Below are 26865 nucleotides of genomic sequence, written 5' to 3' on the forward strand. Positions count from 1 at the left end.
CCTTCAATCCAGTCGTGCTTTCTTCCTAAGCAGCACTGCTTAAAAGTACAAGCCATTGCTGAGACAGTGGGTTTAAAGTAATTTCTAACCAGAAACAGAGTGGCTCACCAGTCAGCAGTGCCTGGGCATAACACAGTATTTTCATATACATTTAGTTTGCTTACTATATCAGAGTTCCCACTGCTGTTAAAATCATGCTTGATTGCTCTCTGTGGCCAGGCAGTTCTCATCTGCTCAGCTTTGCCATCTTTGCTGAGTCGGGTTCGGTCAGAATTCCAAAGCTCAAAGCTTGAGGGTGGTAAGAAAGGTGGTATCACTGCTTTCAGCTTATCACTGGGCAGCCTGGTAAATGGAGCACTACTCCTCAGCTGAGAGAGGGGAACAAAGAAAACGGGAGAAAAAGAGTCACTTCTTAAGAAAGATAACTGGGAGCTCGTAATGAAATTTCAAAATTTTAAGTTAAGCAAAAAGATGAAAACACATTTAAACAGAACAGAAATGAGACACAAAAGTACTATTTCAGGAGAAGTACAACATATAGCAACAGAGAGAAACCAATGAACACTGTGGCATCCCTCAGTATTCTGCTTATGCATTTGATACAATGAATAAAGTTCATTAAGTGGCAGAAACTGTCTCTTCCTTTATTGGGCTAAATATTGCTCAGGATGACTTTAACAGGAATAACAATCAATTTCCAAAGAAATAACAAAGTAGTGCTCTCTGTATTCCCAGACAGGATGCCTGGAAACTGTAAGCAACTGTGTGTTCCTGCTGTATGTGTACTGCAGTAAGAGATAAAAACATCACAACTGATTTTGCTCCTGAGAGTTCTGTCAGTCAGTCAGTCATATCAAAAGTTCTTATAAAAGAACTCAAACTTCTTACGAAAGAACACAAAGATAATAACCAGCCACACTTAATGACATCACCAGGGAGTAAGCTGAAGGAATATAAAACTACAACATAACAAAAGAAGAAATGGAATAACACAAATACACCTCCCAAACTAAGTATTTCATAGTTGCTTCTACTAGTAATTTCACATCTCCATGGTACCATGTTCCATCCATGTTTTCCTCACTTCATACTGCTTGTCAGCAACTAAGCAGCTGTTCCATCTATTTTACTATTTCACTGCTGATCCAACAAATGTATGGGTAACTCTTGAAAGAAGTCAGTACAGCTTCCATACCACACTACTTTTAGTACTTTCTAGTCTAAGAACTATTGGTGGATCAAAGCCTGTCAGTTCCTGTCTAGTGACTATAAACAAGCTCTTTTTCTAGAAGTGACTTGGACAGGAGGCAAAGAACTGTAAAAATTATGGGAACTACATGATCCTCTGAATTAGGCTGGAGACACCAAGAATACTGCAACATACCATAGTTGTCAATAATTCATCGTCCTTTCCTCCTTTTGCAGTGTTTGCACCTGAAAAATACATAAATAATATTGTTTACATGTTTCTACTTTTGTTTCTAAGGATAGCTCATTGTCTTTAAAAAATCAACAGCTTTACCTTCTGTAAGCACACAGTACAAAGATTTCCAGTGACCTCAGCTAAAGTTAAGCCAAGTCTTACTTTGCATTGCAGACAGTGGGGGATTTTCATGGAGAGCTGTACAATTTCAGTAGATGTGCTTTACAAGTTGAGCTTTTCCAATTTATCTTTCTTCTCAGAATTATTTATTTATTTGTTTGTTTAAATAAATTGGTTTTCATTACATAGATTAGTTTATGGAAGATACTAATAATTTTCAGTGACCCATCTGATTTTAATGGCGTTTACTAAAGAACAGTAACATGGTCATATTAGTATTTTCCTGCTTAAATGATGCTGCACTCAGCATGATGAACAGTGAGTACGAACATCTCTCTTTCTATAGACTACAAATACATTATGTTTTTTCACTTATATTAAGTTAAAGCAGAACTAAACCAATAAATCAGAAATAGTATCATCCTGATTATCCCACAAGAGCTCATTTCCCACAAGACAACTCTGCCTTTACCACTAGCTTTGTTATTTGTGTTCCAAGCTGTAGCAGCATCAAGGTTTCCAGAGATGTCTGTATCACTCTGTGAGGCTACTTTTATAGTGGAATTTAACGATGGTTCAGTCTCATCCGGAAAAGGCACAAACTGATTAGAAGGAAATCCATGGCGCAATGTCTGAGTCAACTTCAGCTTGCGGAATCGATTGGACATCCTGCTCCACCAGGACTAGATAAGAAGACACAACAATTTAGTTTCAACTAAAAGAAAAAAAAAAAAAAAAGAAGAAAATAAATGTATAATTAAGCAATCCTTACAGCAGTGATAATTTTAGATGATAACAAATCCAGGTAACAATCCCTTCTCACAATATCTATTTTGCTCTCTTCTTGGCATTTAATATTTTACTACTCACTGATATATGTCTTTCCAACTTTCTTATACTTATCCTCTACATATTAATCTTTGTAGCAGAAGACCATTAAAAACATTTTAGATCTGCACAGAGCATTAGTAATGTATAGAGTTCTCAGACCTCTGTATCTCTTTGGTGTCACAACCAATAAAGATTTACATTGCTTTCTGCAACAAATATCTGATGAAAAAAGGCAAGAGAGACAAATAGCTCCGAGACAGTAATAAAACCCACAGTTCAGCATTTATTCACCTTCCAAAAGGAACTGGAAGTTCATCTAGTTTTAACACATAGTACAATGAGCTTACAAAAGAGAGTGCTTGAACTTCTTGGTTTTGGTCACTGAAGCTACCTTGATTCTGTAAGAAAGATTACTTTAACTGCCCATCCTCTCTGTTACTCCTACTCATAGTGCTTCTGCTTCCTTAACATACACTCACACTACAAACTACCCCGAAATGGAGTAAGTACAGCCACTGTGTTACTAGACAAAAAACTACTGCTCTCTGGCAAGAAAGTAATGACACTGGAGAGGTTCATCTTGTCTTCTGGTGTTCACAGTTGTCTTGGTTTGAAAGACAGTTATTTGCTAAAAGAGACAGGGGCCTCTTTTTGAAAAGGAGAGTATAAACCCCCCTCCCTTCACTGTACTATGATTTTGAAATGAAAGGGCTCTCAGGGGAAGATATGGGAGGTAGGAATAACAGCTCTTTACTGATATATATATATACATATATATGTAACAAGGGAAACAAAACACAACAATAACTGCGAGATCAACAGCAACAGAGCAGAAAACTCAGTAAACAGTTCTCCTTGTGGTTGTGGACACCTTTCCTCTGTGGTGCAGTTACCATTCTGGCACTGCCTGCCAGCCCCTGGTGAGCAGGGAGGAGATGTGGTGATCCCATGTGGCTGGAGGGGTGAATAGCGTCTGTGTCCCAGATGGGAAGAGCGGAGGGGAGATGCTGCTCATGGATCCCGATGCTCCAAAAGGATGTCTGAAGTCGGCAGGATATGCAGGAGAGAGACAGAGCGTCCGAGCAGGGAGGTTGCAGGATCCCACAGCCAAGGAAGGCAGCTCCTCCCCGTCGGGATGGCAGAGCAGAGTTTCTAGCGACCGTGCTTCTCCGAGCCAGACGAGCGAGAGAGCAGCTGCCACCATGATCTCGTGGTGTTCCTCCTCTTTCCCCCATCACCAGCCAGGGTGTAGCCCGCAAACCTCTCAACATTACAGTGGGGAAAATTCCACTGAGAGACCCAATCCCCAACGACAGTATAATGGTCTGATCTCTGAGTTTTTAGTTTGCTGTTGCAGGAGCTTGCAGCCTCTCTATATACCCCTACCACATCACACAAGTACAAAAACGGTAATAAAGGGCTGAGGCATTCAAGTAATAAAAGTTAATTTGTGATTAAAAATAGTATCTATATAAAAAGGCTGAAATCTAGCAACAGTGGGAGAAGGCAACAGTATCAAAGAACTAGAAAAAATGGTGTTGCCATTTCAGAAACCCTTATACTTTGTAACAATGCTAGGAATGAAAGAGTAAGGGGGAGAACCGGAAATCTCTGCCCTAAAACAAGTTTAATCTAAACCAGAAACTGAATGTGATAATTCACACTGCTGTAATACTGACATTGACAATGTAACTTGCTGGAGAACAGGCATAAAGAAAAAAAAGGAAATAAAATTTTTGCATATGGAAAAGGGACAACTTTGGTTTTGAGTTTGTTGGGGGAAAGGGTTAAAATCAAATAGGTGGAGAGAAGGGTTTCTGCCCAAAGTGACCTTTCAGCTGGGAATGCTAAAAATGTAGGTGTGGAAAACTCCATTTATTATGCCTGGTGTCATTCATCCTCTGCCTGACTGGAGAAGTAGAATTCCTTAGTAGAGGTAACAGGCTCTCACAGACACGCCCGAAGCCTTTTGTTACAGGATGAACTAAGCCTACTGGAGCCTGGGTCCCTGTGTGTCTCTAGAACCCAGCCTTGTCATGAAGGTAACAAAATAAATCCTCTCCTTGCATTTTAGCGGTGGCTTGGTGGTTGCCTTGGTTACCCCATGTGTTGATTCACACAGAGGCCATGAAATGGTGAGAAACAAAGCAGTTAACTGTTCTTGTGTGATAGAGGTGAAGAACGAGATCGTGAATACCCACTACATTATCAGCAGGTATAGGAACAAGAGCCCATATTGTGCACAAATTAAACGAAATACGTCACAAAATAAAAAGTCAACTAGTTAACAAAAAAAAAAGTGATCAAAGAGGTGAGACTGAAAAACGTTTATTTTTTTAAAACTTCAAAAGTAGCCTACTTGTAATCAGGTATTTTAGTATCAATACCATTAAGAGGAGGAGGGAAGGAATATATGTGAATTTGCTTAACAGACTAAGACTATTTTAATGAGTTTACACAAATTAAAACCAGGCAATATTGATTAAAATTACTCCAGATTAATTATAGACAACATGACCTCTGAACAAATACTTTACTCTTCAGTGAAAGAGTATGGAAGAAATTATAGAAATCAGGAAAAAGGCAAATATACAATCACTGAAAAAGGAAAATCTGAAAATTTACTGATCAAAATGCTTAACATGAAAATGCATAATGAAAAAAACTTCATACGGCATCACAGCTCGTAAGACACATAGCACAGGTTTGTTGAAAATAAATTCTACCAAATTAATCTCTTTTTGACAGAGTAACCAGTCAAGTGAGCAGAAGGGAGGAAAAGCTGGAATGCAGCTTGATTTTAATGAAGTTTTTACTGCTATTTCATGTAGTATTCATCAAGAAATTGAGAAAATATGGTTCGAGTAAAATTAATAAAGGAAAGACCACAGCCAAAATATGAGACAAACTGCTAATTATTTGATCTCAAATTGGGAGAACATAGTTTGTGCAGTAGGTTTGGGAATATTCACTAACAACTGCAACAATGAAACATAACATGTTTCTTCGCAGTCTATGGAAGACATTCATATAGACAGTTTTGTAAGCACCTTTAACACTCTAAATTTAAACACTGCCAAATTGACATTATTCAGTAGAGGCCAAGCTGGCATGCAAAAAGAAATCAAGTGTACTAATATAGGAAAGGAAGTAAGGAGAAAAGCAGGTGTACTAAAGAAAAAAAAAAATCAGCCATAACATAGCAGAAACTAAGTACACATACACAGTGTTACTGCTGCTGCAAAAAAAAGGTGAATTTCACTGATAAGAGGAAACATCTCTGACATAGTTTTTGTATGTACACTAGAAATAGTAAAAAAAAGTTTAGGAAACAAAACCTACAAACAAGGAAATTTGCATCAATCAATTTTGCTTAGACTAGAAACAAAAAAAGACTGAATGTGATAGGTCTCTAAGCATTTATACAGTTTTTATAAAAATGAAGGTGACCACTGAACAAGAATCAATCAATTTAATGGGCAACAAAAGAGATAGAGTTGAAATCGAGGTGAAAAGAATTCTGACCTCAAAGAGCATCAAGCAGTGAAATTGGGTGCTGATGGAGAGACCATGGGATCAGGGGATCTTCTTCACCACAGTGAAAGAAGAGAAAACTGAACATCTGTCAAAGACACTCTTGGCAGATTTATTCTGTCTCCTGATGTAAAGGTAAGTGAGCCCCATGAATTCCCTCTGACTTTTACATTTCCATGATCCCACAGATCCCACATTCAGTCATTTGCAGTGATCTAGACAGAAAAAATGCTGTACTGGCAGAATTGCCATATTTTGATTACAGTTGCAGCTCTCCACAGAGCAGGTGTCCACATGGAAACACTGTTGCTACAAATCCCAGGAGAGGTCCCTCACTACAGCCCTCTCTTCACATGCTGGCCCAAAGAGACATGACTGTTATGACATTGCCCTCCAGCCACAAAATCTGAAAACACCATTTTTACCATTTTTCAGTATTTGTAATAAGAGTAAGATCTGTAAGATACTCATGGTCAGACAGGCTTATTAGTAAAGCATTAAAAAGCGATGGAAGAATGGATTATATAGGCTTCCAGGTTATATTTATTATAGAACTACAGAGAAAACAATTTCTGCTGAAGAAATGCTTGATTATGACTAGTAAGCAATGTATTCTGTAGTTTTGAGCTTAAATATTCCAGAACATTAAATTTGTGACAATAATTGTGTGTATATCCTTATCACTGAAAAATCCTTCTTTTTCTTAACCTCACAATCTTTTATGACCCTAATTCAAGCCTGTGTATCGTAATACTGCAAGGGTTGCAATCGAACCCACTGTTGATCTGTATTCCATAAAGCCAAAAGCTAATCTGACAATTTCCCATCTAAGTAAAACAGGTCCATCTAAATTGATACTGAAGATGTATCATATTGAATAATAGCACAATCACATGAAAACAAACACATGTTCCTTCTTAGTTAAAACTGCAAAACAGATTTGAGTTGAAACAGAACTTTAAATGGTCTTTAAAATTCATATCAAAAATAGTCTGAAAATTCACATGACTTTTTTCAAGATTCTGGTAATATTTATACTTACAGGACAACATCATGGACTCCAGGAAATTCTGAGGTACACCATAATTGAAGATTACTCACCTAAATAAACTGATACCTGGAAATAGGCAACACCAATGGCAACAACAACGAACTCTTTTTCCTTCTCTTTTGCAAACAGTCAGTGAAAGTTGGAGTATCTTTGTTTACTTGTCATACACTTATTCTAACTCCATGTCGTTTCCTACTGGACCACCATCAGTTTTGAATTAAAGATACAGCACGCCAGAAGATATGTAAGCCTGAAGTGCACACTCTCCATAACTCTTAATCTTAAAATCTCTATGATCTTTTCAATTTTCAATGTCAATAGCCTGTTACATTTATGGCTATGAAGGAGTCTACCCTCTGTCCAGATTTAAAAAGCAAGATCATAATGGAAATTGAGTTCCAAACTTAAGAACATGGTATCTTCCACTTAATCATGAGGTCTATCTAGGCACTGAAATGCTTCAATACAAACTCTTCCCACTGCCTTGCCACATGAAGGAAGGAATATGCGCTATGTGAAGGAAAGAACGTGTGAAAGGAAGCTGAATATGTGCTATGCTCCACAAAGCCACAACACACTGTCAACAAGGAATTCAGAAACACACATAACTCTCCAACAAACACAGTTATGTATTAGATTCAAAACACTTCTCAGCAATTGCTTTCTCTGCTTATACATTACAGGAATTAATGAGTTTTTATCAAGAATTAATATTTTTACCTTTAAGCCTCCTTTGTCATCTGGCAACATTGGGACATTTAAGGATTGTCTACTTCTGGAACAAGGCAGAGATGATCTGTTGTGCAGTTTATTCTTGTCTTTATCTACTTGCATGCATGCTGATGCCAGTAACCTTACAAGCTCTGTGTCTAAAAGGAAGCAAATTAAGATAATGTTTGGCCTGTTTTACTTTCCCAAATTACAGCCAATGCTCTGACACTTTCCCTGTAAATCTCATATAAGTAGCAATTGATCTACCTCTCAAACACAAAGCTGATGAACCCCCAAACCTTCTTTCTGTCTTGACCTATTTTCCCTGCCTTCTCCCCACAATGTGGGCTGTAGTCTTACCAGCTCTCTGAAGGTATTTATCAATATAAATAAGCATGCTACTCAGCTGGAATCAGCCATGTGTGACCAAGTAAACTGCCTCCTCTCATACTTTACACAAGTTAAGAACAACATTGAGATGCTCGCTTTTCTCACCTGACACAGAAGAGAGTAGAGAAAAATGAATATTCTTTCTTCAAGAGTAGGTTGCAGAAGAGAGGTTCGAAAGTAAATCCCAAAGAAAAAGAAGACGTTCAGCCTGGACAATGAAGGGACTGAAAAGAAATGGTAAGAAAAAAGATGGACAAAAAAGAAGTAAGAAAAAAAGTAAGACAGTGAAAAAAGAACGAGGACAGGAGACAGGAAAGCAAAAAAAAGAAAATTCTGCAAATCTGCATTTTATACAGGAGTCAGGATTTTCAGAAAGACAGAGAGAACTGAATGAGAAAGAAGTAGCAAGACAAACTATTCTGTCACAGAAGTTAGTTCTAAAATAATTCTCAGTATTTATCCTCTAAAATGTTGTACTGTTAGTGATCTACTTTTGACATGGAAAAGAATCTGCTAGTAACCAAGACCACCATAATGCGTAAATTCAGAGACTTCATTAGCAGTAATGGGTTTTGGCTTCAGATAAATCAATTCAGGTACCAAGGAAGATTAACAATAACAAATTATATATGTAAAACAAATTGTAACAAAAACTGGATGTGTTTCATTTGAGCCTCCCCAAAGCATGCTGCCTTGTCCTACAGCACTCCCACACAAACAGCCTGAACCCCGAGGTGTGATTTATTCTCAGCCTCTATAGAACTAGCGGGAGGTTCAGCCAGGAGTTCCATAGTTCCATTCCTACTGTGCTCTCTTTGTCCTGTCCCTTTGCTGCTCTTTGCCAAGTGGCAATTTCTAGCTCCAGCCCATAGCTCTGTGCTAATAACACTACAGAACACCAATGTCCCCACAATCAAATGCCACTCAGCTGGCTCTGGTGACACAAACAGCACAATTTTCAAGCATCTTCAGAACCAAAGGCAATTGAAATGCACACAATCTGTTATCCCATAAACGTATACACTCATCTAACCAATTAATTCAAATCCCACCACTTTCAGTGTCCTTTCTTGGCCCAGTCCAGCCTGGAGAGGATGCTTCCTAGCAACTGCAATGTATTTTCTAGACTGGAAAGAATGTATATTAGTTTATGTTGCACATTTCTCCAAAGCATTTTGAAATAGCATACCTGGATCATTCAGTAGCATTATCAGGTCAAAAGCTGTGTATCCATTTTTTGCACGTCGGTTAACATCAGCTCCTTGATTTAACAAATACTTTACAACATTTTTGTTTCTTTAAGGGAAGAAAAAAAGGCTTTGATCATGTTAAAGAACAAGTAAATAAAGAAGTCCTCAATACTCCATTTTCAACCTTTCATAACATCGTTTCTCAATCAGAGATCAGTTTTATTCTACAGATAGCTTAGTAAAATTTGTTCACAAGCTCTTCAAAAGCTCCCACAAGTCCTTTGTCAGTTACTGTTTACTCACTACGAATTACATTAATTAACACGCAGAAAGTTAGCCTTAAAAGCCTAATTTGAATAGTCAGTTTCTTAAGGTGATCCTTTGGAAGTGACTGCAATATGTTGCTAAACACCCTTCCAATGAAAGCCATTAATGCCTAGAGTAGAAAAGCAGATGGAACAACAAATGACATTTCAGTAGTCATCATATGCCATCACTAATACTTCAATGCAACCTCATTTTCACAACTTGCACATTAAGAAATTGCATACAGAAAAGCCAAATTGATTGAAGATAACTTATAAACTTCAAACAGTACTTCACCTAATTACAGCTATAAATTATATAATTGAGAAGGCACATTATCACTTCCCTGAGGTGTTTAAAATGCAAAAACAATCAGCATTAAATGTCAACCAACACAAACACCTCCAACAAAAGCTCCTCAAAGTTAGCTGCATAATAGACACTCACCATTCTGTTCTAGTTAGCCCCTCTCCCCTCTGATACACCTCAGTAAATTAGCAGGACTCACCTTGTGAGTTAAAAACAATACTTCAACTCAGCCTATGTAATAACTGAACAGACAACAAAGCTAGGGAAATATATTTAATACAAGACTCTTGAGCAGTGACAGACCTTGTATAAAATCAAATTCTGACATGCACCAGCAACATAAAGAAAAAACATTCTCAAGCACCAACAGGTAACTGCCAATTGTAATAATGAAGCCAAAAAATAGATCTCAGCATCTCCACTTCAGAGAATCATTTCTTATACATATGACATTTCCACTCCTGAACTCACTCCACACAAAATCAACTTGAAATGGAGGAGGGTTGTTACTCCTCTCTTGTAACAAAAAATCTGCTTATCCTCATCACAGCTCCTGTGTGTATTTCCTATTACTTTTCTCCTCTTTTTTAAAACTATTATCCCTCCATCCTGCTTTCCAGTCCTGCACCTTGAGCGCACACAGAGACACAATTTTTTAGTGCCTCTGACTCAGAGAGACCTTGCCTGCTCCCTCCTTCAAGCCTGAGACCTTCACACACTATTGGTGGTCCTGAAGAAGGCTTGGCTGAGGCTCTGTGGAGCCCAAAGATTTCCAGATGTTATGAAAATTTGCAACTCTCTATGCTAAGAAAAAGACTCAGATGCAAAGCACAGAATTACAAGGTGAGTATTTATTTATGCACATGAGGTATTCCAGTCGCACTGGGGCATTCCAAATGTGACTTTACACACAGGGCGGGCTTTTGTATACTTCAAGTGTACTAGCACCTCTTGTAGCGTGATTGCTCATCATAGTAAAACTTAGCACAGCAACTGCATTTCTGCAGCATTCACACTGCTCTTCTATGGATCCAGATGTTCCTGGAGTCAGTCTTGTTGCCATTACTTACCTATGACATCAGACAACACTTGAGAGGGTTTCATAGATGGCTGTGATGCTGGGATTATCCTGGCTGACTAGGGGTATCTTTTATCCTGCATGGATAGCTCTAGGCTCCCAAGAAGTCACACCTTTATTTCCAGGGCTAGGACATCCTTCTGGTCTTTTCAATGAGCCAGTGTCCTTCAGATGGCTTTTCTTAAGCATGAACAACATCAAAGACTCCTAAAATTCCACTACCTCAAACGTCAAGCATATTAACAAAGTTAACTAACAAAGTTTCATACTGTGAAGACTGACTGATATATTAGGGAAAGGAATTTTCATAGCCCAGTCCTCCAATAAACTGAACAGCCAGTGTCTGAACACATGCAGGACTCAGCTTTTTGTGTGCTTCCACAAACAAGAGAAGTACCAGCAAGGGGACATGCCAGCAGCCCTACCCATCACTTTGTGCTGGCTGCTTCTATTCCAGCTGCTGAGTGACACAGCTGCACCAGAAAAACTGATCTTAGTGCACTTACGCGGAATATCTGCCACTACCAATAAAGGTCCCGAGAACTACTTCAGAAAAGTTTCACAAGGTAATGACAACTTGACCTCCTCTTTTTCCTCTTTGTTGCACTTGCATAGTCCAATGAGATTTGCTGACTAAAAACAAAATCTGGTGCAGGATACCTGCACTTATACAATTAATGCACTACCACTGAAGAGAACCTCCACCTTGCTGAGGGCCTCATCTACAACAACGAAGACAAGTTCACCTTCCTAAATTGAATATCCTGTATTCAGATAGTATACGACAGATATCAAATGTGAAGTGCCAGCCAGGGCAATTTCTGAGGTCTGACTCCTAAACACCTACTTAGATTTACAAAGGAGCTTTACAGAAAATTACTATTTTGGTTGCATTTCCAAAAAAACTCCATGAAAACTGAAAGCTGAATAGGAGAACATAGAAATGGTTTTAAGACTGGAAAATGTGGCACATGGAAGTCTGAATGCCTTGAAATTTCACAACTTCATGTTGGCTTACAACCCTGGCAGAAGGGATGATGGCATCTTTCACAATACTGAAAAACATCAAAGGATGGAAGCTGAAATCTGCACCAAGGTTCCTGGGGACTGCCTGGAGCACTACGTTCCAGTACTTACAGAGCTTGCTTCAGATTCCCAAACACTCCACTCATTCTAATGTCCAAACATCAAAGAATCACAGAATAACCTGAGTTAGAAGGGACCCACAAGGATTGTTGAATCCAGCTTCTGGCCCTGCACAGCACCATCTCCAAGAATCATACCATGTCTCTGAGTGCTTTGTTCCAACACTTCTTGAACTCTGTCAGGTTAGGTGTGATCACTTCCCTGGGGAGCTCATTCCAGTGCCCAACCACTCTCTGGGTGAAGAACCTTTTTCTAATACCCAACCTAAACCTCCCCTGACACAATTTCAGGCCATTCCCTCAGGTCCTGTCACTGGTGACCACAAACAAGAGATCAGTGCCTGCCCCCCTCTTCCCATCATGAGGACGTTGCAGACTGCAATGTGGCTTCCCCTCAGTCTCCTCCAGGCAGAACAGACCAAGTGACCTCAGCCACTCCTCACACAGCTTTCCCTCAAGGTCCTCCACCATCGATGTTGCCCTCATTTGGACATTCTCTAACAGTTTAATGTCTTTTTTTATACTGTGGTAATCAGACCGTGATTCAGATCTGCTCCAAAAAGCTGAGGGCAGTGGAAGAGTCATGAAAAACTGAGGTCATGAATCTCTTAATTTCTTGTAAGACCTCTCTGCTTCTAGAGTCAGTATCAAAAAGTTTTTCTATTGGGATGTAAGAAAAATGGAATTTCTTTACTGCTAGACACAAAGAGAGCACTTATCTTACCCATGGTACGTGGCCTGCATTAGCGCTGTCCAGCCATGAACATTATCCTGTTTATCAATATCAGCCTTTTTCTCAACAAGGAGCTGAACAAGGGGCAGCTGTCCAGTTACAGCCGCAATCATTAAAGGAGACGCACCATCAACATTGGTAATATTAACCTGACTCAGATCTTCATCAATGATCTCTTTAACCAGCTGAAAATTTCCTGCAAAACAGTGATAAAACATAACCCAAATGTTAGTTAATTAGTACATCTCTCTAACCTACATAAAATTGCATGAGGCACTATATTTTCCTCATTTTCTCTACCTGTACACTTAAGGTGCAATCCCATTACACAAATTATTTTCTGAAATGAATGAGTTAGGAAGGCTGTATGAACTGCAGTGCATCCTCATGTGAAGACAAAAATAAGGAATATTTCTATTAAATTGCCATAAGATAATGTCATGCAAGGAAAATTGATGATGCTGAGGCACCATAATTTTTCCATCAAAGATTCCTGTTCCATTTCCACAGGCTGCAATCACAGAATCAACAATTTTAGAATCAAAGTAGGTGGGTACAAAGGCACTCTAAAAGGTGGTGGAGGCCATCCCAGGTAGAATAATGCCCTGTCTTACATTGACCCATAAGTTCCTCTAACAAAGACAGTTCATTGATTCTAAAAATCTTTACTGATAGAATTCCACAACCTCCCAAGGAGTTTATTCCAGCGCTTAAACTTCTTATATTCTTAATTTTTTCTTCCCTGCCTCCAGTATTTGAACTACACCTCCAATACAGAATTTCCCTACTCCTTGCTCAAGAGTAAAGTTGTTTGTTGTCATTAGCTTCTTTATGATGTTGTCATTAGTTGTTTAAAAGTTAAACTAATTTTCAGGTTTCCACATAAAGGAGCTGGTAGTCATTTAATTCTTATCTAGATTAGGAAAAGTAGTATGAAATATGTTACTGAATATATTTGAACAAGGTTCTGGGTTTTTTTCCTAAATCTTGAAGCAGGACCGCTTTTAAAAAACATATGAGGTAGCCAGGATTACCTTAAACAGAGAGTTTAAGCTCACCTCTGTCCTGTATATTTTTTATGTCCTATGGCAGGCAAAAGTAGGGAAGAAGATAAAGGGGAAAAAAAAATCTCTGTGACTCTGTGTACTACCATGAGAACGGGGCAAGAACAAACAAATCATCAATTGCCATGCAAATGGCAAAATGTTCACCTTTAAAAAAACCATTCAGATGGTAAACTGCTTCATGGCATAGGCTGCTTTCAACTCAGTCACAGGCATGAACATTTTCCTTGGAAAGTCAGTCAGAATCCCAGACAAACCCTCCAGACACTTGAATGCACTCACTGAAACTCACACCCACCAAAGCCACTCAGCTAATTTCTTGGAATAGGAATAATAGAAAAGCGCAGAAGTACTTTTTGTATGTTCCAGTTTGGTAGAAGACAGCTGGTGGCTTTTTTAACACAGACCCAGAGCACAGACTTTGTTAAACAGAAACCCTGGAACCTACAGAGACACCAGAACTTACTTTGAACCCTGGACACTCCTTAATGAGTTGCTTCTTTACCACTGCTGCCAGCCATAGCCAAGTCAAAAAGCCAAAAGCCAGTGTGCTGACCAGTATTCATTTGGCCCCTCCTATGACACTTGTTCTGACCCAGCACTAACATCTCTAAATCTCAAAAATCACAGGGGTGCAAGACGGGCACATGATCACTCTAAAAATCTAACAGACTTGAGGCTTTCCCAGAAAGATGTTTTGGTAGCTGACATGTGAAGAATGGGAACAGAAAAATCATGCTTCCCATGCTAGCAAACAGACATGCTCTGAAGTTAGAAAAACTAGACAAGGTGGAAGAATCATGGCAGTACTTACCCAGTTTCAAAGCATGAAAGACATCAGGTTGCCTCTTTTCTGCATCTGAAAGAAATATAAACATTTCTATCAGCAATCAAAAAAAAGAGCAACAAAAATTTCTATTAGAATTTTTATAGAAAAAACTATTAAAATGTTAAAAGTACTATAAAATATATGTTTAGACATACATTTAATTAGAACAAAGAAAGTATTGGCAACTTATCTATTACCCTTGGGAAGAATAACTCACCTGTATGATTGTCTGTGCAGAGCTAAAGCTAGAAACCGTAATAAGGCACCAGCACAGGCTTTTCAATTTCCATTCTCCATCAGGAAATTGTATTTGGAAACACTTTTGTTTCCTGCCTGGAAGTCTAAAATATCCAATAAAGAACTACGGTACAGTTCTGCGATCTGGTAAAATCCCCTGTACAACAGTGAACACTCAAATATTATGGGATTATTTTGAAAGGTGACTCAAAAGGAGTTGTACAAGCTGCTCCGGTTTTATTTCCTCTTGAGTATTTCCAGGTTAATTTGTAAAGGTCACAAAAATAATAAGTGTCAATTTAACTACACAGCTTGCTACTTTTGAATTAATATTCTTCATCTCCCACATAACCATCCCCATAATAAGAACTGTAATTATTACAAATTGTAATATTTTGAGTGAAGAATCATTCTTTTTACATGGCTTAACAGTGCTTTGAAACTTTTGACATTATATAAGATGAGGAAAAAATAATGACATATTTTTCACCTTCCACTCATGCCAGAAAATACTGTCCTCTATCTTCCAAATTATTACGGACAAATTATTACTACAGAATCAATGGGGTAACAAAATTTCATGGAAAAAAAGGAGACACTGAGAGATTTTGTGAGCCCAATTCTGGCATTTTTATGAAATACAGAAAAGGTTTATGCTCACAGATTGACTCCAAAGGAAGTCAAATTAATATGCTGAATAAAAGCAATCACTGTAAAGCCCAAAATACTCCGAGAAACTCTTATTTTAAGACCAGAAAAGAGAGTGATGGGTCCTACATTTTCTCCTGACTCAGAAACTGCTCTTATAGAAGGAAATGTGTATATAAGCTCACCACTGTAAAACAGATTTCAAAAGGCTAGTTTAGGAAAGGACCAGGCTCCATACTTGCCATGTGAACACCCTGGAAGAGAGGCAGCTTCAGGGAGTAGGAGACATGAGAAGATGAGGGAAGGAAAGACTGCCATCTGGGCAAGCCTAAGTAAGAACAGGGACAGAAGGCAGGTAACACTTAATGTCACTACAGCTAGTTCTGAATTTGCTATTGAGAACAGTTGTGGGAAGAGAGCAGCTTTCTCCTAGGAGGCAATTTGCCCTATCTATGGCAATGGATCAGAAGAAAAGTTCCTTTTTTCCTGTCTTCCATATGACAGAAATTATCTTTCTTCTTCATAGGATATTTAAGATTCCAGTGCTAGAAGGAGATTGAAGTATGGTCCAAAACCAGTGCAGAAATTTGTGTGAAAGAGTAATTATTTTACTCCCCTCTCTCCCCAAATGAGTTACTATCCTCCTGCTAATGGAAATTCCCCCTCAGCACAGGTGCCAAACATTAATCTGCTTTAAAACAAGTCCAGTCTTCTCACTTAAACAGAGTCCTTCAATACTTTAAGTCATATGACCACAGAAGGTTTTCAAGATTCATGAGGCCAACTCTGTCTGCACATACGTCTTGTACATGCAAATACATGGACACTAGGGAATCTCATGGATCTCTGATTCCATGTAACCAACTGATGTCTGCTCCCCAAGAGACTGGTCATGAGCAAACCTCTGCAATGAATCAGTTCTGCCTGGCAGCATGGCTGTATGAAAGCTCTAGAGTTCCAGCTTAACCTATAAATCAATATCTGAGTTAACACCTTCTTTACAGTGGAAATGGATATCTGATTTTTGTTCTTACTTCAAGTACAAAGGAAGCTTGACTTGCAGGAATGACACCAAATCTAGACAACAGTTTTGGACACGTCCACATGGCAGTGGAAAATGATCTTTCTAGAGCTAGCCACATCCTTATGTTTTATAGCAAGCAGTCTGAAGCTGGAAAATCTAGCTCTTCCAAACCCTCTCATTAAGGACTTCCCAGTGCTGGTTTACATAAATATCTTGAAAAGCGTCTCCAAAACAGCCACATACAGACAGGAATCTTATCCAGCTAACATGGAAAAAATCTGCTGAAGTTGGACACTCATACCCCAGCTGAAGTAGGTGTGCCTACTCCAACAATTTCAAAATCCAGCTGCAAATTACAAAGAACATCATGGCCATACAAAATATGCTCCTCAATTTTTAAATACACAATCAGACTGCAAGAAAGTAAAACAAAAAAAATAAAATTCCATACCTGCCTGAGGCCTGATGGTTGTGAGAGATTCCAAATAGTCCTTCATGTCTTTGTGTTTGAAGCCAACAGAGATTTCAAAAGGTGTTTTATGTAGTACATTCAAGTGATCAGGATTGGCACCTTTCTCCATGAGCTGCTGTGCCAAGCTCACCTTTCCACTAACGGCTGCCAGCATTAAGGGACTCCAGCCCATCGTCTTTAGAGTGTAGTTACAATCAGCTCCCCAGTCTAGCAATAGATGTACCACTGCCTCATGTCCATGCTGAGCAGCTGCCATCAGTGGAGTGATATCAGGAAGGTCGTCTCTGCTGCTGTTAAGTACATTTGTGCTAAAATGGTCGTAATTGTCCACAAAAGCTCCGGATTCCAGCAACAATTTCACCATGCTGACGTGACCACCTCTGGAGGCCATTGTGAGGACACTGGCTCCTAACTTGTTCTGTGCATTGAGATCAGCGCCATTCTCCAGCAAGATGTGGGCCACGCTTAGATGTCCAAACCTTGGGAGAAAGAGATATGGAGGAGAATTAACACCTTGGATTGCAAAAACCAACATACTCTGAACCTAGAAAACGTTGATACCAAAGTTGCCTATTGACTAAACACACACTGCGAGAGATCACAGACACATCTCTGAATGTGACAATGGGGGCCTTGCTGGAGGAGAGAAATCATCAGCTGAGGATTGTAAACTAAACCATTTCACATATTCCAGTGACCATGCTCATAAAGCAGGCACCTACTGAAGAGGATGGCCTGCTCAAAGCAGCCAAGTGCCAGCCTCATTTTCTGCTGCAGGGCACCAACTCATAACTTCCATGAATCAGAGTGTCACTTTCATCCTCTTATTTCCACAGCTGTATCATATTAACAGATCAAAGCCAGCTTGTTCCCAGGGATTTTAATTAAGTAGCCTCATTACTACTGAACAAGTGGAGTAAAAATTACCAAGATTCAGTGCTAACTAAGAAAAAAAAAAGACCATTTTATCAACTGGAGAGTCTTTTATATTTGCATTATCCCTTGTTTTCCAGTTGTGAACCATCAATGAACTCCCACAATGGAAGAAGACTCAGTGAATACAGGTGTACCCATGAAGCTCAGAGAAGAACACAGTGAGCAGCCATCACTGTTGTCAAGCTAGCTGAACTTCCCTCAACAAGGGGACCAGAGGTGATCTTTAAGAGAAATGGCTTATCAGCAGAGTGGGACAACCGGCCATGAGAACGGCCTTCCCTAAAACAATCAATGGAAAGTATTCTGCTCCTCAGTCAGACAGACCAGCATGGGAGAAGTATCTACATAGTTCAGCCCAACACTGAGCACCAAAACTGAGCAACGAAAAAATGAATTTTAAGAAAATAAGGTGCTTGAGTTGGCTTCCAGCCACATATTCCTTCCTGATAATTGGGGATACCCTGTGCATAAGTTTACACAAGCAGGCAGCCTTTTGTGGCAGAACAACCACAAACTCACTCAGCTAGAATGCAGAGAGGAAGTTTATTTGTTACCTCATGAACCTGGGGATCCCCAAAGCAATACAAAGGCAGAGAAACACGTGCACACAGCTGATTTTATGCATACGTGCTACCTCCTGTCCAATTGCAATAGACCTAATCACAGCCAGAAAATTGAACAGCTACATAAGTCTGAAGCCCACCTTTGCATGCATACTGTGTTTTCTTTCTGGTTATTCATTAAAAAGAAAAGAGAAACATGCTCTTCTACTTTATGCTTTTCTACAAGATATACAGTATTTCTCAATGTCAGCCAGTAATTTCTTGAAATCAATCAGAGGGTTATAGTCATTCGACTTTATTGTTTTTAGGGAATGAGCATATGGTTTTCATTAAGGGGAAAAAAAATCTAAAACTGTTTCTGCAACTTTTTCCCTTTTTTTTAAACCTTCGTAAAATAACCAAATTGTTGAACCTTGTCTTCCTTGTTCTTACTGGGAAACCAGCTGTGTGACTCATTCTTTGGGAACTTTCTATGGCCATTAATTGAAAAGAGAAATGTTGACTTTGAAACAGATTCCTTTTCCAAGAATCCAAGTATTTTAATGTTATGAAATTTAAAAAAAAAACCAACAAAACAAAAAACAACCAACCAAACAAAAAAAAAAAATCTCCAGAACAACAAAAAACATTTCTTCTCTTGATTAAGCATTCAGTTATTATAGGACAGCAATGCCCTCCAATCCTGCAAAATATGCTTGTGAGCTCAAGGTGTGCTTGTAGGAATAAAGACGAGCACCAACACCAGCATTAGCAACACGGGAACCTGCAACAGCCCAGCAGTGAGTTACGCAAAGGACAGCATCACTGATGCAGAAAACAACCGTTTTGTCATTAAAAACCCTCAGCAATGATTTTCCCTATCCTACAGCAAGCCACTTAGGCAAACATGGGCAAGTCAAGTGAAATTAATTTTCTGTTCGCTTCAGTATGTTTTACGTCAGACGTAGTTTTCAACATATACGAAAAGAAACCAAAACCAAAAAACCCACGGAAAATTAAGTAAGGCTACATGCATATACCTATTGTCACAGAGGAGAGCAATGTTTCGTATTTACGCTATGGCAAATTTTGCGCTGGCATAACCAAGAAAATAGCAGGCACTGCTTCAAACACCACACTCTTAACATGAAATGTTTCTGATGCCCCAGGACACCACTTAGCCAATTCTACAGTGGACAGCCCCTCCTCACCCACACCCAGGGATGGGAACAGGGGACGACCCCGATCCCCCGGGACCACTTAGCCATTTCTACAGTGGACAGCCCCTCCTCACCCATACCCAGAGATGGGAACAGGGGACGACCCCAATCCCCCGGGACAATTCCGGGCTCCATCGCCGAGACCGACCGCGGCCTCCAACATGGCGCCCGCCCTCTCTCCCACGCTGACCTGCCCGGCGCTCCCCGGCGCTCCCGGGCGCCCTCCCTCGGCCCGGGCACCGCGCTTCGGAGGGCGAGGGAGCCGAGCGCCCGCGGCAGCCCGGGGGCGGGGAACGCAGAGCCTCGGCGGCCCTCCCTCCCTTCCCCGCCCCGGGGCTGCCGCCGACTAGGCCGGTGCTCCGCGGCGAGCCGCGATGGCGGTCGGAGACCCTCACCTCGGCGCTGATCCTCCTTCCCTCTCCCCCGTACCTGGCCGCTTGCATGAGGGGGCTCCATCCGTAGTGGTTCCTGCTCTGCACCGAGGCGCCCTTCCGCAGCAGGAACCGCACCAGCTGCTCGTGGCCCCCCGCCGCGGCGAACTGCAGCCCCGTGTTGCCGGCCTCGTCCGTGCAGTCCACGGGCACGGCGGGGGTCGGCGGCGACGGCGCTTCGCCGCGGGGCTCCGCCGCCGTCTCCTCGGGGCCGCACGACGAGGAGGAGGGGGCCGCCGGGTCGGCGGGGCCGCCGCCGGGCAGCCCCAAGAGGCGTCGGGCGGTCTCGCAGTCGCCCTGCTCGCAGGCGCGGAGGAAGAGCTGGACCTGGGGGGGCACCCCGCACTCCCCCATGGGCAGCGCTGCCGGGCCCCGAGCGGCTCGGCCGCCCGCCACCGCCCCCACCGCCGCCGCGAAGGCAGCGGGGAGGAGGGGACTCGGCCGGCAGGAGGAGGCCGGCCCAGCGCGGCCGCAGCGCCCCGGCCGCTCTCGCACGGCGTGAAGGGCGAGCCGGCTGGGCCGCTCCTCGGAGCCGGCGAGGGTTATCCCAGCCTGGGCCGGGGGTCTCGGCGCCTCTCTTGCCCCGCTGGCAGCCCCGGCAGTGCCCCGTTGGCCTCGCCCAGCCAGCGCCTGTGTCCTCTCGGCTCCTGCCCCCTCCGCCTGGGGTTTCTGCCCTCCGGATTGCAGCCGTTTCCCGCTCCGTTACTGACTGCCACACAATAAGTGTCTCCGCATTACGTATCCTTCTGCCCGGGGTCATGGCAGCAGGCCTTCGCTATGGGCTTATTCCTTCTCACCTGACACAACAATCCCTTTTTCTTGCTTCACAACGCGACTTCCTACAGCCTGGCGCGGTCCCTCTGTCAGCCGCACTCCGTTTACATGATACTTTAATTGCACCATCCTACTTCGTATCTCCTTTAACTCCAAAGCGGTCTCTCCTTTCAATGAGACACAGGATCCAAAGTTCAGTCTTTTCCCCTACAAACGCCCATTTCCCATCTCCTGGCACCGCTGATTAGTCTTTCAGTTTAAAATCTTTGTGCATAAAATGTTAATTCCTTGTGTGTCTTCAGTTTCAGCCCCCCCCCCGGAAATCCTGAAATCTTTTCTAGGTTAGACTGATTTACAACATCTAAAGCAAGGTGAAAAAGAAAAGAAAAAAAATCTTGAGCTTAGTCACTCAAGAATATAATGTTGTGTCCCTGTAAATTCAGACAGGTAAATTTCTATGAAAATTGGTGACTTCAATGGCAGGACAGGGCACTTGTTACAGGGTGAAGGGTTTGGGGATGAGAAGACTAGGAAATCTTAAAAGGAGTATAAAAAATCTACAAAATGCCACTAAAATGTAGCAATGCCCTGGTTTTAGGCAGTGGCATCCTTATCTTCCAAGTTATACAGCTTTTTTTGGCTCTGATACACTGTCAAGTCCAGATTGCCAGACTATCTTGGCAAAGGGCCAAACAAGTTACACTTGGAGAACGTCTACAGCAAACAAGAGTCTTGGCTGCAGTTATGGGCGCTTTTCCTTCGGGAAAGTACCATTCATAGTAAAAAAAACCCCAACCAAACAAACAACAAAAAAACCCCACAACATATTTATCATTACAGAAATAATAGAAAAATTTAAAATTTTCTGGACAAGGTAGGTATTCAGGTATGCTTCTTTCCTTATATTATAGCACGTGTTAGCTAGAATATTTAAATATGTGTCACCTACATGTATGTTAAATAATTTCCTTAAGCTAAAGAAGCTTACAGTAGCCATCATCAGAGTGAAGACGTATGGCTAGGGAGAATTTTGGTCCAGCCAAAACAGCCTACATCCTTACATTACAACAGTACAAGGAGCTTGCCATTGTCAATAAAGCTGGATGGTGCAATTCATTCTTTGTAAAATTTCAGAACCTGGAAGAAGGGAATGGCAAGAGTGATTAATGCAATACATTATTCATGATTGAAGAAAACTGGGTCATGCTTACCATATCAAAGTGCATGCTCAGATATAGTCAAATTAGTGACAGGATCACTCCAGTTTATCTTTGAGATAAGCTACTGAACATGTTGATCCTACAAATTTATGTTATGTAGCTGATGATTATGCTATCAATTTCTACTAATGGTCTGAAACTACAGACAAAGATATCATGAATATAATTAGGAATCTATCAGCAAAAGATGCAACACTTATTTTAAGAAGTTTGTAAGACATAGGAAATATTTGATGGGGTTTTAAAAATGAGAGGGGAAAAAAATTATTTGTTCTGAATTCTGGTGCTGTCATCTAATGGACATTACTATCTTCAGTTGGCATCCTAGGTATTTATTCTGCTATGATCACTCAGGGATTTCGGTCACTGACTGACAATAATGGCAAGGAAAAATAATCAAATTTCTTCTGAAATTAATAAACTACTATGGAGTATTCTCCTGGATGATGCAGTACCAAGCTCTTTGGAAAATACAGGACTTGATTTCTTCACCAATGAAAGAACAACAAGAAATTCATTCACATCAGTCCTGTGCTAATTTGTATAGGTCAATGTTAGATTGCTCCAAGGTTAAACTAATTTTAGATGATGGAAAAAATCTTAATGAATGAAGAAATTACTTTCAAATAAAGAAGATGAGAAAAGTGCAAGGAACAGAACAGGCCCACCAAAAAGTGCAGAACAGATAAGGCAAAAGTACACACGTGAAGTCAACATCTGTGAAACTTTCTAACGTAAGTCTCCACTGCTAATGATCTCAAAACACCAGTAACACCAGCAATAGGATATAAGCTTTTTTGATGCTACTGGTCACATAACGTGAAATAAAAGAGATAAATGACTTGGAGTCATTGCTTTTCAAGACTTAGAACTCATCATTTGCCAAACAAAGCCTGGGAAACCATTAGAGCATGTAATGTACCTGTAGAACTAGTAAAGTAAGTATAATATGGCAAATGTGCAGTGATGTAGGACTACGAATTGGCCAGGTAACGTGACAAAAAAAATCTGCTGCTCTTGCAGTAGTAATAGGATGTAATATATTTGAACATATACCATGACACATGAGCAAATCTCTACCTTGTATATAATTCAAGATCATGTAATATGGAAAACTGTAAAATTGCCATCAAAATCAAAAGCTTCTCAGAAATGTAAAAATGCAAGAAATCAAGCAATCTGTTTCAAAGAAATCCGTAGAACCAGAAACAGCTGACTCACTCATAATCTATACTATCAAAGTCTAGGGATGGTGGCATCTCAAATGTCCAAGTATGATAGCAATTTAAGAGGTAAAAGACTTATTTTCTACTGTAAAATCTTACTGATGTGAATCACAAGAAAGTCATACTTCTGAGAAAAAGAAAACTGAACTTTTTATTATGTCTTTTGCGTGAAGACACTTATCTCTGCCTTAATGAAAAGGAAGACATGTATTAGAAATACCATCACAGGAAAGAAAATGCTTCCCTGTATCAGTATCACTGAACTTACGTATTTTAACTGTGGTCCTTTCAGGCATAGAACCAGGAACAACCTTGAAAAAAATTCTAAAAACCAAATGGTAATAAGTAGCTACAGTGTAGGGTGACAAAGATTAACTTCACAACATGATATCTTCTTGACTTCTTGGTTAAAATTTTAATCATGGTCTCCACTTTGTTTACTACAACCAGTGCTATACCCTTATGAGGAATTTTCTTCATTTGTATGTTTCAGAATATGCCATAATTTTGACAAACTTCCAAAAAGTATTTGCAACTCAATATTTTAATTCACTGTGTCTGCATGAGACTGTGTGAAAAATCAGTCAGGTTTTCAACATATCATACCTTCATTAACATATCATACCATACATTGTGAGCAGAACTGCAGTTTTGTTCCAATACTTTCTGACAGGTAAACTTCCTGGCCTAGGTTTCCTTTATGTAGGTTATCTCTTTCACTGTCTGCAGTTCATGCTTGCTATTTTAGCTAAAGAGAAAAATTATATGCAAGTAGTACATACCTACAGCAAGCAATTGAATGATGTCTTTGACATGCATGTTCTGTCTGTCTTTAAGCTGTCCTGGCTTGTATGTGGCCTTTTGAGCAAGACATTTCATGTGTGTGTATATTATATGTGTGTACGCATGCACATATACATGTGCACATACATATTCTACAAAGATCTGTAAACTGGCACAGCTGAGGTTTTGCCCAAGTAATCCACTGAATGCTGCCTCATTTTACTGACCTGTCACTAGAAGAATTTCACACCATTCATCAGCCTGATAGAAAATCCATGAACTAGGTGACGGTTTCTATCTCAGTCATCAAGTCTGTGTTTTTAATCTGTTTTATTTTCAGGGTTCTTCCTCTCGTCTCAATTCCTCAATCTCTCTGCCTCTGCCCTATACACCTAGCTTCCCTTTTGACCCAAAGCATGCTCTGTAAAACAGGGTTCCTGCTGAAGCACCGAGGACCCTTTGGCACTGGGGAAGCAGGGTGTGGCTCATTTCGTGTTTTGCACATGCTGTGCAGCTGTCTCAGAGACTTCCAATGAAAATACATTTATTAAATAAAAAATCACTGGCACTGCTAGTACAATAGGCTGAATAATAATATTTTAAAAATATTTGTGCTAACAAAAGAGAGAAAGATCAGCCAAGGTGAGAACTGGGTGGGTGTTGCAGGGCAGTGCGATTTTATGCACAGTTAAAACAATGGTGAACAATGAGGTTGTAGGTCCAATGCTATCTCCAGTGAGTATGTTTTATAATTTGGATGATTCCTCCTCTCCTTAAGCATATTTCCTATCCAAAGTATTCATACTTCATGTTGCCTATCATATTCTTCTGACTTTTTTTTCTTTAGAATATGTAAGCATTGGCTTTTTCTAAAACTAGGAACTTTATTCTGAAATACATTATTTGATACTTTATTTTTACTCTGGAAGTGTGAATTTAGTAACCTGTTTAACTTATTGAAAAGGCAGTCTTCCCACACTATTTCCATTTTAGATTTTTGCTTTTTACACACAAAAGAAAAAAAGGAAAAGTTTGGATGATGTAAATTTTAAATCTTTTGCAAAATTGAATAGCTCTGTTTTTTTTCTATAATGTGTATGTCATCACTAAAAATAAGTACTTTTTAATAACTATACAGGTGTCAAATAGTTCATCTTATCTTACCTCTTAGATGTTCCCTATATGTAAAACTATTCCTTCAAAAAGCTCATGTATTTTAGGTGAACTAAATACACCTGCATTTCAAACATATTTCAGAGAGCAACAGATACACCCTTAATTTCAGCTATTACATTCACTATAATGTAAATTCTTATGGGCGATTACATATTTTTGTGGTTATCTTTTTCTCTTAGTGCTTTTTGAGAGGTTTAGTTAGTATTCCGGGTACTTTTTGAGTTAAGAAAATAATTACTGTTTTAAAAAATGAACTTTTCAAAGGTATTGATTATCCTACTGATCTTCTGTTTAATTTGAACAACTAAGGGCACAATAGATATTTCTAGATAAGTACTTAGAGTTTTTATATTACTTGTTTGGTTATCCTACTTATCTTTGGTTGAAACTCCTGAAGCAACTGAAATTATAACTCATTAAACACTAAAAAATCATAACAACTTGTTTTAATTTCCATCACTATTCAACCTGAAAGAAAAAAGGGAACTCCTTTAAAGGAACTCTTCCATGAAAATTTTGCTACAAGTTTTATGACTAGCAGTAAACTTGTTCTATTGCCTTATTAACTGTAGATTTTTTTTCCTCTGGGGCTTATTTGTATGTTCAGAGAGAATTCTTTACACCTTAACTATTTCAGCTCAAAATGTTCCGTCTTCCCGTCACATTTACATCCCAAAAATGTTTGAAAGGGTTTGAGAAAACACATTTTGCCTTCATATACTTTACATTTTGTACAAACTTCTTTGTGAGTGCAAATAATTGATTCTTTATAATTTTTACATTAACCTCATTACTGTACATTCTCTTGATAAATTTCCTCTGGTTTATGTGATTGGACATCATCCCCAGGGAACTACTGTTTGCTAGCAATACTTTCAATCCCCATTGTGATGGTGATCACAGAAAGTCTTCACCCATTACTTTACTGTAAGAGCATTATTACTGCTGAGAGCAGTTCTGCCATATTTGGTTCTGTTTCCCAGTTTTTAGTTTCAGAACTTGCTTTAGTCATGTGATCATGTTCTTGTGCTTCTTCCATGTTGCTCTAATACTTAAAATGCTTAAATAAAATACAAGCTCTTATAATATTTAAGAACCTCTGCAGCAGAACTCTGGGGGGTTTTTTGGTTGTTTTTTTGGGGTTTTTTTCCTCACTCTTCTAAATTAACTCTTCTTACTCAGAAAGATGGCAAGCAAGGAGACAAAGCAAACACTGGCATACAATAACTGCTGCCACCTGACTCTTCAGACCCAAGGTTTGCTAGACACGGCTTCCTCTATATGCAATGTAAATTCTCATGTCCAACACACTGACATTTAGTAGTTGTCTACAAAACATATTGAAACTAGATTGTATGCCTATATAATTACCTGTGATAGCTAGCTGTATTGCTGAATAAGAAATAATCTGTCTATACACTCTTTGCAAATCCACCTAAATTACTTGATTTATACTAGCTTG

The 26865-nt window shown here is 39.9% G+C and overlaps 1 protein-coding gene across 5 annotated transcripts in view; it reads right to left on the reverse strand.

Annotated features, from left to right (window-relative positions):
- The window catches only part of ANKS6 (ankyrin repeat and sterile alpha motif domain containing 6), a 40053-nt gene extending 19475 nt beyond the window's left edge, over positions 1-20578 (reverse strand). For all 5 annotated transcript variants that reach the window (XR_015806302.1, XR_001403021.2, XR_001403022.2 and 2 more), the window contains exons 1-9: positions 20223-20578; positions 17075-17574; positions 14700-14744; positions 12813-13017; positions 9250-9356; positions 7680-7828; positions 2016-2226; positions 1385-1434; positions 165-368 (exon numbers count right to left, since the gene is read on the reverse strand). Coding sequence is in view for 2 of the 5 variants with exons in the window: in XM_088171894.1 (XP_088028020.1) it covers positions 165-368; positions 1385-1434; positions 2016-2226; positions 7680-7828; positions 9250-9356; positions 12813-13017; positions 14700-14744; positions 17075-17574; positions 20223-20578 (1827 nt within the window). In the remaining 3 variants the exon portion in view is untranslated. The remainder of the gene's footprint in view (positions 1-164; positions 369-1384; positions 1435-2015; positions 2227-7679; positions 7829-9249; positions 9357-12812; positions 13018-14699; positions 14745-17074; positions 17575-20222) is intronic.
- Positions 20579-26865: the final 6287 nt, after the last annotated feature.

This window comes from Sturnus vulgaris, chromosome 1 (assembly GCF_052056855.1).
Source record: "Sturnus vulgaris isolate bStuVul1 chromosome 1, bStuVul1.hap1, whole genome shotgun sequence".
Classification (NCBI taxonomy): domain Eukaryota; kingdom Metazoa; phylum Chordata; class Aves; order Passeriformes; family Sturnidae; genus Sturnus; species Sturnus vulgaris.